This window comes from Leucopleurus acutus (assembly GCF_964270905.1).
Source record: "Leucopleurus acutus genome assembly, chromosome: 11".
Classification (NCBI taxonomy): Eukaryota; Metazoa; Chordata; class Mammalia; order Artiodactyla; family Delphinidae; genus Leucopleurus; species Leucopleurus acutus.
The window spans coordinates 65,228,114-65,246,063 of NC_139152.1; the positions used below are offsets into that span (position 1 = coordinate 65,228,114).

Genomic DNA, 17,950 nt, shown 5'->3' on the forward strand with positions numbered 1-17,950 from the left:
TGTTGTAGAAGTTGATTATATAAATGTGGAAAATACTATACATTCTAACGTTCTCCAGGAAAATAACATATTAAAGGGTCTGAAAAGGACTAAGGGAAGAAACCTGTTTAACTGTGTTTAACTCAGCATTTTCCAAGACCATTTAAGCAGGAAAAAGTTGTTTTTTCTTTTGTGGTACATTTTTAAACGTGTAAAAGTTCTCTGTGAAATATTAGCCTGTAAAATGGCTATTTTTTTTCATCCATTCATTTAACACTTATTTATGCATCTACTGGTCCTATGCAATTTACTGCCTTTTGGACTTCCACCAGATGAGGAAAAAAAAATAACAGAAAGAGAAGAAACCTAAATGTGATAGCAAATCTAGTTTAACAAAAGTTTATAGCAGCCTAGACAGCTGCATGTATCACTTCAGCATTTCATGAGCTGCTCTGAAAGTACAAATGGACATGAAAGACTGAATTCTTATTTCCACTATGTACAAAGTTTTCATATATAGTTTAAAACAACTGCATTGTCACTATGCCCCTTTACCCCATGGCAAATAGCACTATCAACCATCATACTCTCTCCCAAGAAGCCTAGATTCTTTTTCAATACTTTCAAGCTGCCATGAAAGTTAATAAATCTATTTATCATATCTGGTTTAACATATGCAGGTTAGGGGCATAAAAATTACTAGCTGAAAGACTTGTAAAATCTGTTCATTTAATATTTCCATACAAACATTTGCTCCAAATTAGCATAAAAACCTAGCCTATCGATTTGTAATATAGGAAATATATTTGATAGTCCCCATCTGAAATTCAGTTCCTTTCTCCTCCTTGAGGTGTCTATACAGAGCAGATCTCTAAGAACAGGATGTAGAGAAAACAAATAATTCATATTTTTAATATGTGTTTAATTCCAAAGAGGTGATCATCAAAAAGATGGCAGAACATACCAAATTGCATTACTATATCATATTGTCATACTGATCTCTTTCGTATAACTGTATAGGGTATATAATTTTACTTACTAGTCTTAGATTGCCCACTATTTTCTGAACAATCCAAAGGTTATTCTTAAATTAAGGTTTTTTCCCTCAGTAAAAGCAATTATTCTATATATTATTTCCTTGACATTTATTGGCTGAAATATTTATATTTATTTATAATATTTATATTTTGGTTAGTCAACCAAATTATATCTCTAAAAAACTGAATACCAGCCCTTGCTTCTCACTCAACATTTTTCCTTCCAGAGGGAAAAAAATAAGTAGACAAATGGGAGCTGGCTGAGCCAAGGGAAAATGGTAGAAAAGAGTAGTTGTACCGAACCATGTGAACTCATACTACAAATACGAAGTTATTAGTAAGGTACTGTTTTGCAGTTTGAAAAGACTATGGAGAATTAGAAATGCCTAAGCAATGAAAGAATTTGCCATCTTGCTCCACCTACCTATCTATCTATCTATCTATCTAGATATTCTGCCACCCCGCGAGGCTTGCTGGATCTGTTCCCTGATCAGGGATTGAACCCAGGCCATGGCAGTGAAAGCCTGGAATCTTAACCTCTAGGCCACCAGGGAACCTCACCATGCTCCATCTATTTAAAGCTACCTTCTCCTCCCTGCTCCCCAATGCCTCCTCCCTCCAATTAATCAATTGGAAATCTTTATAAAAACAGAAAATTTTCATCCAAACCTGATCCATAAAAACAGGAAAATTCAACAATAATGTGGAATTTAATAGTGTACACAGTAACTTTACATAATATCTAAAAGTACATATGTAAGGGTACCTAAAAATGGCATAAATGTATTAGTATCTTTTTCAGCCACAGTATATTCTTAAATCACCATACATACATTTGGGGGCAAATTTTCAACTATATACATTTTGAAACCATTAATGAAATTTAATTAAAAAGACAAACAGGGGAATTCCCTGGCAGTCCAGTGGTTAGGATCTGTGCCTTCACTGCTGAAGGCCCTGGTTCAATCCCTGGTTGGGGAACTAAGATCCCACAAGCCAAGCAGCATGGCCAACCAAAAAAAAAAAAAAAAAAAAAGACAGACGAGGCCAAAATTGCAAACAGTTATTTGACATGAAACAAAACACAAACATTAATATTATTGCACACATCACTGAAGCAAGTGAGACAAAATTTCTGTAATGTAGACCCGGAAAAATGTCAATAGACATATTTTATTTCTTATGATATGAGAACCTGCTCTGTCCTAACAATATCACCAAATATTTATTCTCAATCTTAAAGTCTTCCGGGATTTATTCTAAAAGCTGAAACTCAATACTTTCCAACAATATAAAAAATAAAGAAATCTGAGGTTAAGAATCATAATTTGCTTGTTCTGAAACAACTGATGATTTTGGGGAAACAATCACTGGCTTTGTCATTGGAAAAACTTTTTTAAAGTATGGAATGCTAGATAGAAAGGATTCTAGAAGTTAAAAACTATATAAATTAAATATCTCATTTTACAGAAGAATAAATTCTAACCCACAGAGAACTCTTACCTTAGGATTAAGGCACAGCAAGGAGTAAAAAACCAAGACCTCCTGAACCTTTTCCCCTTCAGCTCCCCACCTCCCAAAAAACCAAAGCCCTCAAATTCATTTTCACTAGAAGAGAATGATGAGTGCCTATGAAACTCTAATTTCTGTAGGCTATGTGGTCTCATTGAAAACACCTCAAAAACCTAAAACTGACTAAACTTAAGAGAAAAACAAGAATAATTAAAATATGATATGACCTATACTGGTATTCAAAAATCATAAAATGCTAACTGCTTGTAGTGCTGTTAGAGAAGTATCATTAAATTTCACCATAAAAATAGAAATGAAGCATAAATATATTGACAGAAACTAAAGATGTAATGATAGGAAAGAAAACTTTTTTTTAATTAAAAAAGTTTTCAAAACATTTAACATTTTGTTACTTTTCATATATTCACCACAAATATTACTATAAGGATGCTACTACTTACAACAGGCCATGCATTTTGCTAGGCATCAGAGACAAAAGATGTATAAGACTGTATATGAATACTATGTGCTAGAAATAAAACCAAATTAATCTGGTTGGTATTTTAGTTAAGGAAAATATCAGCTATGTAGCTAATTTTTCAAGAATAAAATATTTAAAGAGGTTACGTTTAGTTTCCTAAGATGTTCTTTCTCAAGAGGGAAAACCAAATTCAAAGCTAGAACTATGCATGATATAGCAAATAGAACCCTGGACTGATTCTCCTGTAATATTGGGCCTAGCCTTAGCTCTCATACTTACTAACCACATAAAAGTGGAAAAGTCACTTAATATCTCTGGAACTCAGTTTCCTTCTGTAAAGGATATCATAAAAGATAATAGGTAAATTCCTTTCCACATCTATGATTCCATACCAATTGGCTGCAACAGGAAGAAGTGAGCAATGCTCATAAAAATGTTTTAAGCACATAAAACAAATTCACAGACCCTTTAAAAAATTTAATTAATAAGTGCCTTCTATGTACCAGAATTAAAACTAAGTGAATGTAGTTAACATACTTAAAATTATTTGGCTTACACATATGCATAAGAAGCCATTCTTCACCAAAAGAATTTTAAAATGAAATTCTCAAAAATAACAACAACAAAAATCGCTAAACATGCATCAAATTTCTTAATAATGAGGTGGAAGGGGGAAACAATGAGAAGAATAAAAAACCTGTTTTTGTCATGTTACATCTAGTTTTCCATGAGTATGAGTTGTTAAATATGTGTTTAGAGTATGCGCTTAGATCTTCATCACAAAAATGTTTTGAATTAAATAAACCATTAAAACTAAGATGGCTACGTATGAAGACAACTATCTGGCTCAGTGCCTTTAAACAAGAACATTAATTCTGTCAGAGGTGGGTTACCAAGCCTAAAGGCGAATAATTGCTAATTATATCAATTTACATAGTTCTGAGCTGATCTAGGTTATCTCATGTATTAACCTACTGAAGAGATAGTCACCAACTTCCCAAGATTAAAAAAACAAGCAAAACAAACAACCTTCATCATTGGGCAAGATATATCAGCAGTCCTATTAGGACCTTTACACACCTGCGTCTCTCCCTGACCTCTGAAGTGGAGGAGACAGTGCCAGCAGTAGTTGTAGTCAGGGTTGTGGTAGAGGCTGCAGCATTTACAACAGTTGGAGCAACAGGAATGGTCACTGCCGTAGGAACACTGTCCTTTTCTTTTTCAGTACTATCCTCAGCCCACAAACGATTTGAGGTACTATAGCATCATAAGCAGCAACACAAAAAAGAGAAAAGGAAAACAGCTAAACAAGGAAAGCACTTTCTAGCAGCTGAAAACATGTGACTACAGGGATGGATTTTTTTAAAACATAAGGTGAGACATCTTTCATCTATGAACCAAAAAGTTCACCCAGAGCTGTCAAAGAGAAATTTACACTTTAAGCAGCTTAATGCAAAGAAAGTTCAAAAGTTAGGAACTAAATATTTTTTCCCCAGACATGCATAATTGCCTCTTTTTGGAACCAATTTTTGTTTGTAAATCATTTTAACAAGGTCAATGAAAAAATCCAGAGCCCCACAATCTTCTAAACAAAAATGCATGCACATACATAAGCACACAGTAGGCCTGAACACAAAATGTATCTGTGACTCACCTGCTTTGTGTGCCTGCTGAGGAAGAACCCGTTGTAATCTTTGTAGTAGTGCTTGTGCTGGAAAGCAGGCTTTTCTGAAGCCCAGCTGCAGAGGTAACTGTTGGTGTTGATGTGGTGCTTGGAACACTAGAACTAATCAAATCATCTTGTCTTCTACCAAAGGAGCAACTAAAGGAAAGAGTCATATCTATATAGAATGTGTTTGTATGTGTATTCTATAGTCAATGCCTATACATTATACAGATTCACAAGGCTAGGAAAAAATCTAAAAGACTGTGTTCCTAAATACGCCACCGGCTCCAGCACCAAGAGTTGCATCTACAACTTGCTAGAGTCTAGATGATTTCCCTAATTTGGTAGTGTATCATTTTACTGCATCCCCCACCCACCAACAAGATTCAAAGATGATCTGATAGTTTACATTTCTGGAACTGTTCCAGGTCATATGGTCACACCAGGTTGGGTCTGGAAAAACACTTTGGTTTGGTTTTACTTGGGGAAAGTTAAGACTTAAGCATTTTCTAAGAAATTGTTTTGGCAATGGGTCACATCCCTAGGGGTGACCCATGCCTATATTATATTTGTTGATCTTTTAGTCTTTTTTTGGTTGCTTTTAGCAGAGAAAATAACACATAGATTTTCCACCCCCTCTCCAATATGATATTACCAACATTCCAATTCAAGGCATTTCCATTGCTCTGAGTTCTAACACAGGTAGAAACTTTCCAGGTCACCACATGAGCTCAATTAATTAATCTATTTCAACTGCTCTAGTCAATTACATAATTGACTTATATATAATTACATACAGAGTTCCTTTTTTAATATGCTATAATCTAAAAGATACTTCTTAGCGTATCAAATTTAATTTAAAAATATATAATATAATAGGAAGGCATAAGTAGGAGCAAATTTTCACCCATCTTTAAATATATATTCTGTGTCTTTAAATGAAGTTTTATTTAAACAACAAAAGATATATTTAATAAAGGCACATTTTTAATGTTATATTAAATTGAGAGCTCCAAACTGCCTCATATTTTAATAAAAGAATACACAAAAGTTACTTAAGAATTATATTATTACCTTTTATGATAAGCTGATCCTTCATTAATTGAGCTATTCTTTTTGAGATCATCTTCCCATTTTCTTCTTGTATATGAACTACTTGTTCGCAAACTTGAAGAATCTCTGTGAAAAAAATATCTTTCAGATTCTGGTAAATAATTTTAAAATAGGGTTAAAGAAGCTGTATTTTAATAAACATCTGTAGAAGCAGAAACTAGTAAAATCCCTTAGAAAAACAGTCTGGAATACTTATTAAGAAGTGAAAGTAATTCACTAAGATTCCAGTTCTAAGATTCTATCCCAAAGGTATAATCCTAACTACAGGGGGGAAATTTAAATGTTTGCAGAAGTTTTATTTATGATGACAAAAATATTAGATAATTTAAATGTCCATAGTTTGGGGAGGGGAAATGGCTACTTTAACCTCAGCAAATCTACTCTATGCAACACTATGTACTAATGAAGAACAATGCTTATTGAAAATACATACTAACATATAAGACATTAGGAGATCTTAAGTGAAAGAAAAAGTCAAGACACAAAATTGAATATTATAACATGATTACAATTATATTAAAAATTCTCATACTCTATATGTGCTGAAAAGTAGGAAGAAACAAATTAAAATGTTGACAGTGATCAAGTAAGTGCTTTTTCTCCCTTCTTCTTTCTCCTTTTCTATTATGTTCCAAATATTTAGAAAGCATATACTAGTCTGTGACCTCATCTGCCACCACTGTCCCCTCACTCCGTTATAACCATAATGCCTTCATTTTTTTTTGCTATTTCATGAACATACCAAGCCTGCACCTCCTCAAGTCCATGTACTTGGTGTTCTTCCTATTAGGAATACCCTCCATCTCCTCCTGAAATCCATATCCCACATAATTACAACAATGCTCATGTTTTAACTCTTATGCTAGATAGTAAAGATTTTATAGTAAAAAAAATAAAACAAATCATAATGAATCCACCTGTTTTCTTTCTCTTCAATGTCAGATGTACTGGCTAGTCGTCTTGGTATTGTAGGTGCAACATATGCAAGCCTAGTTCCTTTACTATCTTTCTCCTACACAACAGGGAGAAAAAAGAGTGAAAATAAATCTGTGATGACTATAGGTGCTGCTAAAAGTATTATGTAAAGAGTATTCAACAATATATAATTACACAGCCATCATAGTTTATTTTATAATATTTCCATAATTCCTAGCTAAACTCCAAAATTGATGTCTATCAATATTCAAGTACTATAAACACTAAAAGACAGCCTGTTCAAATTAATTTTCTTTTCCCTCTTGTTTAATCTAGAATTAGCTCTTTTTTAACATAAGAAAAATTCCTCCACATTTTAATGACTTTTCCTGAAACTTCTGTAACATCTACTGTAATGTAGTATTGTAAGATAAAATATCTTTACTTCTTTCAGAGAAATAAGGTCTCAAATACAGTTCACTGATAAGTCTCAATTACTTACATTATACAAGCTATTTACTACCTTGATATACTATGTTTTAAAAATATAACATTAAAATATACAAAACAAAAGGTTATTTAAATTATATTTAACCAAATCTGGCTGAGAGTGTAGTGACAATGACATCTGTTACATTCTCATTATACTGGCATCAAGTACTTGGAAAACAACTGGAAAATAAATTTATACAAAATAAAAAATATTAAAATTACTTAGTGAGAAATTCATTTCTGAATTTCTGATACATGTAAACACTCCTGTATAGAGCAAGAAAACTGTAAGGAAAAAAATGTCCAAGCACTAAAAATGCAATAGAAAATAAATAATCCAATTATACAAAATAGCACTGAATGAACTGTGGTGCATTCTATTTAATGCAATTTAATACTGCCTTTCAAAATACAGTTATTAAAATTGCTCACTAGGACAAAGCTGTGATGTATCAGATGAAAAAAGTAGGTAAAGAAATTGCATATATTGGATAAATTTAATTTATGAGTATCAGCACATTCTAGAAAAATGTGTTCCTAAACTTTCAAAACCCTTCTTAATAAATAAAATTAGCTTGCTCCTTGATACATTTTATTGTAAATTCTCAAATAGAATAAAGGATTCCTTTAATTGAGTATAGTCTCATAATTTATGTTTTGGGCAAATACATCTGATCTTCCCAATAATTATATCCCATATAGATATCTGTTTACGGTAAGTACATTTGTATTATCATGTAACTCATTAAGTCAGGTGAATTAAGTTGATACATAGATCTAATGATACATAGTAGAAAATCCAACGGATCTGATTCCAGGAAAACAAATTATCATAGTTTTTATAGAAAGCAAATTGTGAAACAGATTACCTTTTCTTTATTATCCAAAGAGGAGGAAAGTCTGGGACTTGAAGCTGAACGCATAACACCTGCAGTGTCTTTTTCTTTCTGAGCCTCTTTAGATGCTGTGATTTCTGCAAGTGCGCCATAACTACCAGTCTTTCTAAGTCCTAACCTCCAAGATGCAGGAGACTCATCTTTTCTCTCTTCTTCTTTGGGAGAAATTTTTGTAGCTGAAGTTGGAAACTGTTTTTATTTTATTTTATTTTTAAGAAAAAGGAGAAAAATTATACAATACTTATCAGTCCTTAAACTGAAAATGAGAAGTTTACAGATAATATGTTTAAAATTATAGTTAATAGTTTCAGGAGAAACACTTTTACTAAGCAGGTTAATGTCTTAGTAAAAAATGTAAAGATATAAAACTGAAGAAGGAAATACTACCTTTCCAGATGTTAGATTTAAGAACACACACTCCACACTTTGTATCACACAGAAAAATTATGATGCAAATACAGAGAACAGAAATGAGCACACCATAATGACTTAAAACCATGCATCTTTGAAACCAATATTCATATTAAACTTGTTATGTTGTAACCTAATATAAATCCTTGCACATCGAAATGCCTCACCATAGATTTTTCACCTTTACTGGGCACAAGAACAATGCCAGTTTTGCGCAAGCCCTGCCTCCATGATGCAGGATCTACTGATTCCACCACAGGCATGATAGGAGCAATGAAATCATACTAAAGCCAATTAAAATAAGACAGGTAAAGAGATAAAGATTGAAAGCATGAAAACAGAAAAGGAAGTTATGAGCAAAACAGACTTTTCTCTTTTTAAAAGAATTTTATAATAAATTAAAACTCAACAACTGGGTAATTATCCAATCTTTAAAAGTCACTGGGAACAAGTTCCAGTTTTAGCATGAGAGAATCTGAAAGAATCTAATACAGAAACTTCTAAGGCAGTTAAAGCCACATAGAGCTGATAGTATTATAGTATGAAGTGAAAAAACTACTGCCCTTGAATTTTGTTTTTATTCATTTTGTACTTGGGTTAAAAAATTTTAAATCCATCATCATCAACAAAAAAGTAATCATCAAAAAAAAGTAATCATCAGTATATTTCTAATTATAATATTTAATTCATTAATATTTTAAATATCATAGCCTTAAATTTACTGTTTGATTTTTCCACCAAACATTAAACATTTCAACTAAAAACTGTTTTTGTACAAATATTTATTTCATTTTCAGGGCTTTCCAACTACCCTAAAAATGAAATGTCTGTTGTCTGTAACTAGTTCACCTCATTAACTTCACTTACAGAGTTTAAATATTCAACCACAGTTAAATATAGATGGTAAATATAGCAACTATCTAGTTACTACAAGCATAGGATATAGATTAAAAAAAAACACAAAACCACCTTTCTTTCACACCTATTACCAAGGTTTGCCATAACAGCAGTTTAATAGAGCTTGTTAAAGCACCCATAATGTTGGAGGGCTAATTCCTAGACAAAACTGCTACAAGATACCTCTAATACTTCCAATAATTAATTCCTAACAATAAGGTTGCAAAGAGGCTCAAGATATACAAGCATTTTTCAGTTCCCAAAATGCACACTGAGGCATTCCAGGGCGCAAGAACAAAATCACAGGGGTGCTGTGGGATATTTTAAAGTTTTGAGAGAAGTACAGTGACATCTGTTGGACACTGCACAAATTGCCATTATTAACTTATTTGTACCTAACTACTTAATCAATGAAACCAAGAGGTATTTTTTTTTTGCCAAATGGCACTGTGAAAAAAATTTAGTAAAACACTAAGGTCTCCATTGACTGAGAAAGTCCAGGAAGCTCTGTAATATTTTACATAATATGATAGGCACTGAGATGATTCCTTATTGATTTCAGAGTTTAAAGTCATGGTACTCGAGAACAGAGGTTGGCAAACTTTTCCTTCTGTAAAGGGCCAGACTGTAAACTTTAGGCTTTGTAGACTATAGAGTCTCTGCTGTAACTACTCATCTATGCTGCTGTAGCACAAACCCAGCCATAGGTAGTACACGAATGAATGTGGCTGTGTCACATAAAACTTTATTTAGGGGCAATGAAATTTGAATTTGTGTCACAAAATATTCTTTTTCTTTTCATCCTCCCCCTGCCTCTGCTGACCATTTAAAAGTATTAAAACCATTCTAACTTGCAGGCTGTACAAAAAACAGGTAGTGGGCCACCTTTGGTCCACAGACCATGGTTTGCCAATCCCTCCCTATCCCAGAACTTTCCCCAAACTGGAAACAAATGTTATTCCTTCATGATAAAATCATCATATAGCAAATAATATTTGCTGAGTGTTACAACAGAAGCTAACATTTAACAAATGTTTACTTGTGTGAGGCCCTAAACTAAGTGCTTAATATGGGTTATCTCATTTAATCCTACAATCACCCAATGAAATAGCATTTTACTATTATCCAATATTTTAGAGTTGAGAAAAATGAGGCAATATTATCAAGTTTGAAATTTTGTTGCACTGTTACGACTGATATACCTCCTCTCCACCTCACATGGATTTAAATACTGGTTTATGTGTTTAAAAGCATCTTTCAATTTTTGGTATATAAATAAACCTCTCTGAAAAACTCAAGTATACCTAGTCCCTGAAATTCTTTTTTTGGTTTTTATAACCAGGACACTATTTTGACTTTCCTACTCTCTGACTACCCCTTTCCTGGTCTTTTTGTTGTTGTTGGTAGCAACTATCCTTGTCATAGCCCTGTAACATAAGCACTCCAAGAGTCTGTTCTTGTATCTCCTATCTTCTCTTTATTTATCTTCTCTTTTATTTCTTCTGAATGTTGTGAGTAGGGTCTTCTTATATCCTCAGGCTAAATATTAATTGTATTCAGCTTATTCTCAAATTTGTTATTCTCCAGCTCAATCTGACTCCTAAATTCCTAGTCCTGAATTTCTATTTACCTGTAGAATGGACTATATGTAACTAAAATTGGAACCTGAAACTCAACATGTTTCAAGTCAAACACCTTTATTTCCAAACCAACTCTTCCTCAGTTCCCTATTTCTGTTACTGGTACCAAAAATCTCTTCAATCCCCTAAATTTCTTTTTTTTTTTTGCCCGCTTTGTGTGGCATGTGGGATGTGGGATCTTAGTTCCCTGACCAGGGATCGAACCTATGCCCCCTGTGCTGAAAGCACGAAGTCTCAACTACTGGACACTGGGGAAGTCCCAACTCCCTAAATTTGAAACTTCGCAGTCATGTTAGACTTCTTCTCTGTCATCTTCCTCCATCTACAAGTTAAGTGCCAAGTCTCTAAATCTCCTCTCCTTTATAAGTCCACTGCCACTTCTCTGGTTTATATTCTTATCATGCTAGGCAACTTCAATGACTTTCTAATAAACCTTCTCTCAGTCAGTCTCTCACCTTCAAATACACCTGTACGCTGCTGCCAGAAGAACATTCTAAAATTCTCTCATGGCCTTGTTCAAACATCTATGATCCTCTACTATCTATCAAATTATGAAAATGTTACCATAGTAATGAAAACATTCCAATTTGGCTCTACTTTTCCTGCTTTACTTCGTATATATATCCCATAAATCAATCAAACTAGACAACTCATTTTTCCTGCAACACTCCACATTATCCCTACTTTTTTTTTTTTTCATTTTTTTTTTTGCGATACGCAGGCCTCTCACTGTTGTGGCCTCTCCCATTGTGGAGCACAGGCTCTGGACGCGCAGGCTCAGCAGCAATGGCTCACTGGCCCAGCCGCTCCACGGCATGTGGGATCCTCCCAGACCGGGGCACGAACCCGTGTCCCCTGCACTGGCAGGCGGACTCTCAACCACTGTGCCACCAGGGAAGCCCTATCCCTACTTTTGATCACACTGTTTCTCTTCTCTCTTTTTCAACAGACTGTACAAACTCTCCTCTCTGTTAGTTGAAATACTACCTCATTCTTCAAGATCTATCTCAAATGTTCTAACTCCATTACCTCAAATCAAAAAATGATTTCTTCCATTTAAAAACTATCATTCTACAATTATACACTTTTACCAGTATACTTCATATACCCACAGCACATAGTAGTCTTTTACTAAATTTTACTATGATGTAGGTTCAATTAGCAAGAACATGTAATTCCAAGAAAACTCTGAATTTTTACCATCTAGCAAAGAAAATATAGTTTATGCTTATTGGAATATATGTGTATACAGCAGAGTAGGTAATGTTTTTCAGAGATCCCAACAATATTTATTTTGACTAGAGAGTTATATATAAACATTGTTAGTTAAACTTATTGTTAGTTGAAACTTTAACAATAAACTTATTGTTAGATAAAAATTTAATATAAAATGTATATTATTTAACTTATTGTAAGTTAAATAATGCGATAAACTTACTATTTTTAGTTAAAATAAATCATAAGATCAAACTAATGGTTTTATAGATAATATATCCATAAATCATTGGCCTGATCTCACTGCTACAGAAATAGTTCTATAATTTTAGCTGACAAGTTAACAACTTAAGAGAAGATCATTTAAAGTGAATATACCTATGTTTCTCTGTAGTTATCATGAGTTATTATAGAATATAAGTGATATTTAATACTGTTTTAGAGCTTCCAGTTTCGTGATCTATTCCTTGTTAGAGGAATAGATGTTAGAATGTTAGAGAGAGAGAGAGAGAGAGAATGTTAGAATGTTATTTAAAGTGAATATACCTATGTTTCTCTGTAGTTATCATGAGTTATTATAGAATATAAGTGATATTTAATACTGTTTTAGAGCTTCCAGTTTCGTGATCTATTCCTTGTTAGAGGAATAGATGTTAGAATGTTAGAGAGAGAGAGAGAGAGAATGTTAGAATGTTATTTAAAGTGAATATACCTATGTTTCTCTGTAGTTATCATGAGTTATTATAGAATATAAGTGATATTTAATACTGTTTTAGAGCTTCCAGTTTCGTGATCTAATCCTTGTTAGAGGAATAGATGTTAGAATGTTAGAGAGAGAGAGAGAGAGAGAGAGAGAGAGAGAGAGAGAGAGAGTGTGTGTGTGTGTGTGTGTGTGTGTATGTATTTATATACACAGTTTATGTACTGCTGGAGGAAGCTAGAGAACTTAAGATAACTTGTCTAGATAATAGAATCAGAGTAGTAAGTGGCAACCTAAAAATAGACAGAACTCTTAATTAATTACAAAATCTTTTACGATGCATTTACAAATTAAGAATTCATCCAAGGAAATTTCTGTTAGGTCTCTAAGTTACAAGGAAAATCTTGAAACAAATGAAAAAAAAAAAACACTAAAATGCTAAATTATAGTAAATACAGTACCACTGAACATGGTAACAGGCTTTAAAAGTCATATAGTACTGATAAAACTTAAAAATACTTCATTTTTTTGTACACCATGACTTTATTACTTTGAATAAAATTTGCCCATAAAACTTTAAGAACAAAGACTGAAACAATGTAATCTTTAAAGCAAGTTATGATGAGTTTAAATGGAGAATAAAATGGAGTTTCTAAATATGCAAATTAGAGAAACAGTTGTCATTAGATCAATTTAATTACAGAATCAAAGTAATTCTGAATAAGAACTTTTATAGCAAGTAAATTACTGGCCCACTAATCTAACAGAGCTATTAAGTATTTGCTTTCAGTGAGGACAGTTGGCATAAACTGAGAAGTAAACTGCCATAAATCTAGGGTTATGCTTGAGAAAAATATAATTGATCATAAGAACCCTACTGTAATTATTTGACTATAGTAGGAAAGAGATTGCTTAGTTAAATACTCAAAAGACTGACAGCCGGTTTCTTGGCCAGGTATTCCGGGGGGATGGGGCTTTTGGGAACTTGATAAATCTACAGTTCTAACAGATAATCAAAAGAGCTAAAGTTTAGGATTCACTGAAGAAGTATAAAGGGGTTCTAGAATTAATAAATCTTTAGTTAAAGCAGCTCATGGTGACACCAGTTATGGCATGATAACTATCTTGAAAATTTTGCAGACGACTGCTTCTGGCCAGAAATTCTCCAGAAATTCTGGAGAATTTCATTTTAAAGCATATGAAATTATGACCATTTGAGAATGGGTTCTAATTGAATTCAAGAAACCCTCAGTTCTAGAATACAGCAGGTAATAAGATAATTCAGTCACAAAGTCTTCTGATATTCAAATTGTACCAGTGAAATTCATACACTTCTACCACTAAGAATTCATACTACTGCTTTCCTTTGGAAGAGTTTTAGAGGAGGATTATTAATAACAGTATGGATTTTAAAAGAATTCTCTAGTTTATGATTTTAAAAGGTTCAAATTTTGACCACTTGGAGCCAAATCCAAAGATTAGCAAAACTGACAATATGATAGAAACACTGTGGGGATTTAAAATCAGTCCTCAAACCCATGCAAACCAAATAACGTCAGATAAGCAACAAAACAAGAAGTCCAAAGGCAGAGACTTAATAGGTAAACACAATGTATAATCCCTGAGTGGACCCTTAATTTGAAAAATCAAACAGCTAGAAAGATGTTACTAGGAGGACAACTGGGAAAATTTTGAGTATGGTCTGTATATTAGTGAACATAAATAATGGTATTATATCAATGTTAAATTTTCTAAGTATGATGATTTCCGTGAGGGAATGAAGGATTAATGCCTTTGTACTTAAGAGGTACGTACTCAAGTATTAGGAATAAAGTGTTACAGTGAGAGCAGTCAATTTTTTTTTTTTTTGCGGTACGCGGGCCTCTCAGTGTTGTGGCCTCTCCCATTGTGGAGCACAGGCTCCGGACGCACAGGCTCAGCGGCCATGGCTCACGGGCCCAGCCGCTCCGCGGCATGTGGGATCTTCCCGGACCGGGGCACAAACCCGTGTCCCCTGCATCGGAAGGCGGACTCTCAACCACTGCGCCACCAGGAAAGCCCTGAGCAGTCAATTCTTAAATGGCTCCAGGAAAAAAAAAAAAAGTACGTGTGAGTGTGAATATGTCTACGTGTGTGCATGTGCGTGCATGTGTGTGTTACACAGAGAGGGAAATGAGTTTACTCCTAAAAGTTAGGTAAGGGTGGGGAGAAGCCTTTAAAAAGAGACCAGTAGGTTAAAAAAAACCCACAGAAAACCCTTAATCTTTAATTAGAGTTAAAAGAAGTATAGGTTCTGAAACAGCAGGGAAAAGAAAAGTCTTTAACAGATCAACAAGAAAGTAAGGATGAAGAATAAGTGGAGAACAAAATAAGGAAGAGGAAGAAATGAAACTAACAATTTGGGAGCACTCAGTCACTAGCCAAGCTCTCTCAATCACCGCTTAACAATGTTAACTTATTTTCTCTGTTATTATTTTTGTTTTGTCCTTTTTAGGAGGAACAGATAAGGAAGATAGTCACTTGCTCAAGGTCACAACAACTAACAAGAGGTGGGGTCAGCAGTTGACCTCTGGTCTGTTCTGACATACCTGGTGCTTTGTAAATGAATTAGAAAATCTAGATTCCAGTTCTCTCAGTAACTTGTGGTAGTACTTTTCGTGCTTAACTTATACACATGTGAAATTACCAAAATGCACCTTTACTCAACAGAAATAAAGGATACAAACCCCATGCTTCTCAAAAGTTCAATGAAAATAAAAAACTACCATGATCAGTAGTTTTTCATATGAAAAATTTTATCTTTCTGCTATTTACTGGGTTGGCCAAAAAGTTCGTTTGGTTAATGAATATATTGCTCAATAAAGTTCTTGGTGAAAACCGAACAAACTTTTTGCCCAACCTGATATTTTTGTTAATGATCAACTGCAAAAAGTACTTGAGAAAAAGAACATAATAGATTCAGAGGAAATAAAGAAAAATACATTCTTATTCTAAAACCTTAAATAAACTTAGAACTGTCTTAATGCTTTAGCTCAAATGGTACTTACACAGAATACATTTATTTTTAACAAACACAATTTTGGCTTACCTTTTTAATAGGTGATGTAGGTGTTGCCTGGCCAGATGACACAGTAGGTGTTGTAACAGCTACAGGAGCTGCTTGAGTACTAGAAGTATTGGCATTAGTTACAGAAGCCATGGATTTTGTCTTATCTTTAGGGAAAGGAAAAGGAAAAAAAAGAACACTAAGAGTCATGATTCTAGATGAATTCAGTTTCAATGGTATTGAAAACAGCATTTTACACTGTATTTTTGCTTAAGGTTTTGTTAACTCAGTCTTTTCCCACTATTATACCTTTTAACAAGTGTCATTTTCAAGGAGTTTCTAGAAATGTCTCAATAGGTATGAGACTTAAATAAGAACACGACACACAACCAGACTTTTAAGAATAAAAAGCACAAATAAAATATGACTATCTGACTTGTGTACTTTTAACACTATGGAAAATTTTTTTAAGTTTTAAATTAATATTTAAAACTTGAATACACGAATACAACGTAACTTCAAAAAATGCAAGAGCTATGCAGTTTTCCAATGAATAAACAACTTACATTGCTTATCTAAAACTTATAGCTCTTCTTTATTCTAGGAAATCTAAAAGTGCTCTTTGTCAATAATGACTTATATTCCTGTCAAACAGTATGCTTAAATGTCACAAAGAGCATTCCTTCACACCCCCCAAAAGTCTAGAGTTAAATGGGCACAATATCAGCTAAATTAGGTTAAATCTCTTCTCACAATGTATCAAGACAATTTCCAACTAGTAATTGATCACTTTGAAAAAGATTTTTGAAATATTAGAAAAAAATCAATATGATGATAGCAAAAATTCAAAGACTGTATTTGAACACATAAACTGGCCTTTAGCAAAAGTCACATATAAATTTAAACCGTTAAATTAACTGTAATTTATAAATGGGCTAGAAAAGTTCACTTTTCAAAAGGTCAAAAGTCATTTTATCCAGTTTTAAAATATTCCTTTAGTTTCAAAATGGGATAGGACAGGTATCTTTCTATACTTTTGTGAAGAAGTATACTGCTTTTAAAGCCCTATGAGATACTCATTTTCATTATATTACCTCTCTCCCTTCTTTAGGTCAGTTTTGCAAAGAATCTTCCACCATAAATTACCATTATGAGTAAGTAGACAATATTAACAAATCCTTATCTTTAGGGCAAATACAAACTTCCCACTAATAATTCTGAATTTGCAATGATTCATTAAGTCCTATTTGTGTCTAAGAAAACATCTGTAAGATGTTAATAGGGTGAAAAGCATAATCTTAAACTGTATCAAAAGACAAGGCCAAACTGGCATATTTAAAAATCACTATAACCACAGCTTTTCAAATAAACTGAATGAGCGAAACTCAGTCTAATAAACGTTTTTCTTGTTGTTAAATCCCTCTTTTCATTCAACAGAAGCTAAGCCTATTCAGCACAGTTAAGTACAAATCATGTATACTCTAATTAGACCATCCTCCTGGAAAACAATCCATCCAACCGGAGAGAGTAATTCAACAAATATTTATTAAGTGTCTGATACCTCAAGTACTGTCCTAGGCACTGGGGATATATATCAGTCAATGAAAAGACAAAATATCTTAACTGCATAAAGCTTACAGTCTAGTAGGAGAAATAAGTAATAAACTAAAGCTCAACATGTGTTTTTTTCATTTTATTTTCTCCTTCTCCCCCTATTTTCTCCAGGTTTAAAAATTTTTTTATATTATTGAAATCTATACATCAAAGAATGTATATGCACGTATACAAACATTTATGTTTGGTTTAAGAATAATAATTAAACAAACCTCAGGTGTCCACCATCTAACTTAAGTAAACATTATCAGTGTTACTGAAGCCCTTTCTATCCATTTGATTTCAATGAAGAATAAAAACTTCATGTCCTAGAGAAAAAAAAGAAAAAACCTAAAA

At 33.3% G+C, this 17,950-nt stretch overlaps 1 protein-coding gene across 7 annotated transcripts in view; it reads right to left on the reverse strand.

Moving 5' to 3' along the window:
- The window catches only part of PPP1R12A (protein phosphatase 1 regulatory subunit 12A), a gene marked incomplete at its 3' end in the record, with an annotated part of 150,007 nt that overhangs the window by 33,020 nt on the left and 99,037 nt on the right, over positions 1-17,950 (reverse strand). For 3 of the 7 annotated variants that reach the window (XM_082850012.1, XM_082850014.1, XM_082850018.1), the window contains exons 9-14: positions 16,043-16,167; positions 8,065-8,280; positions 6,706-6,800; positions 5,750-5,854; positions 4,664-4,831; positions 4,090-4,266 (exon numbers count right to left, since the gene is read on the reverse strand). In XM_082850012.1, coding sequence (XP_082706138.1) covers positions 4,090-4,266; positions 4,664-4,831; positions 5,750-5,854; positions 6,706-6,800; positions 8,065-8,280; positions 16,043-16,167 — 886 coding nt within the window. The remainder of the gene's footprint in view (positions 1-4,089; positions 4,267-4,663; positions 4,832-5,749; positions 5,855-6,705; positions 6,801-8,064; positions 8,281-16,042; positions 16,168-17,950) is intronic. The other 4 variants (XM_082850013.1, XM_082850016.1, XM_082850015.1 and 1 more) reach the window with 4 other exon arrangements.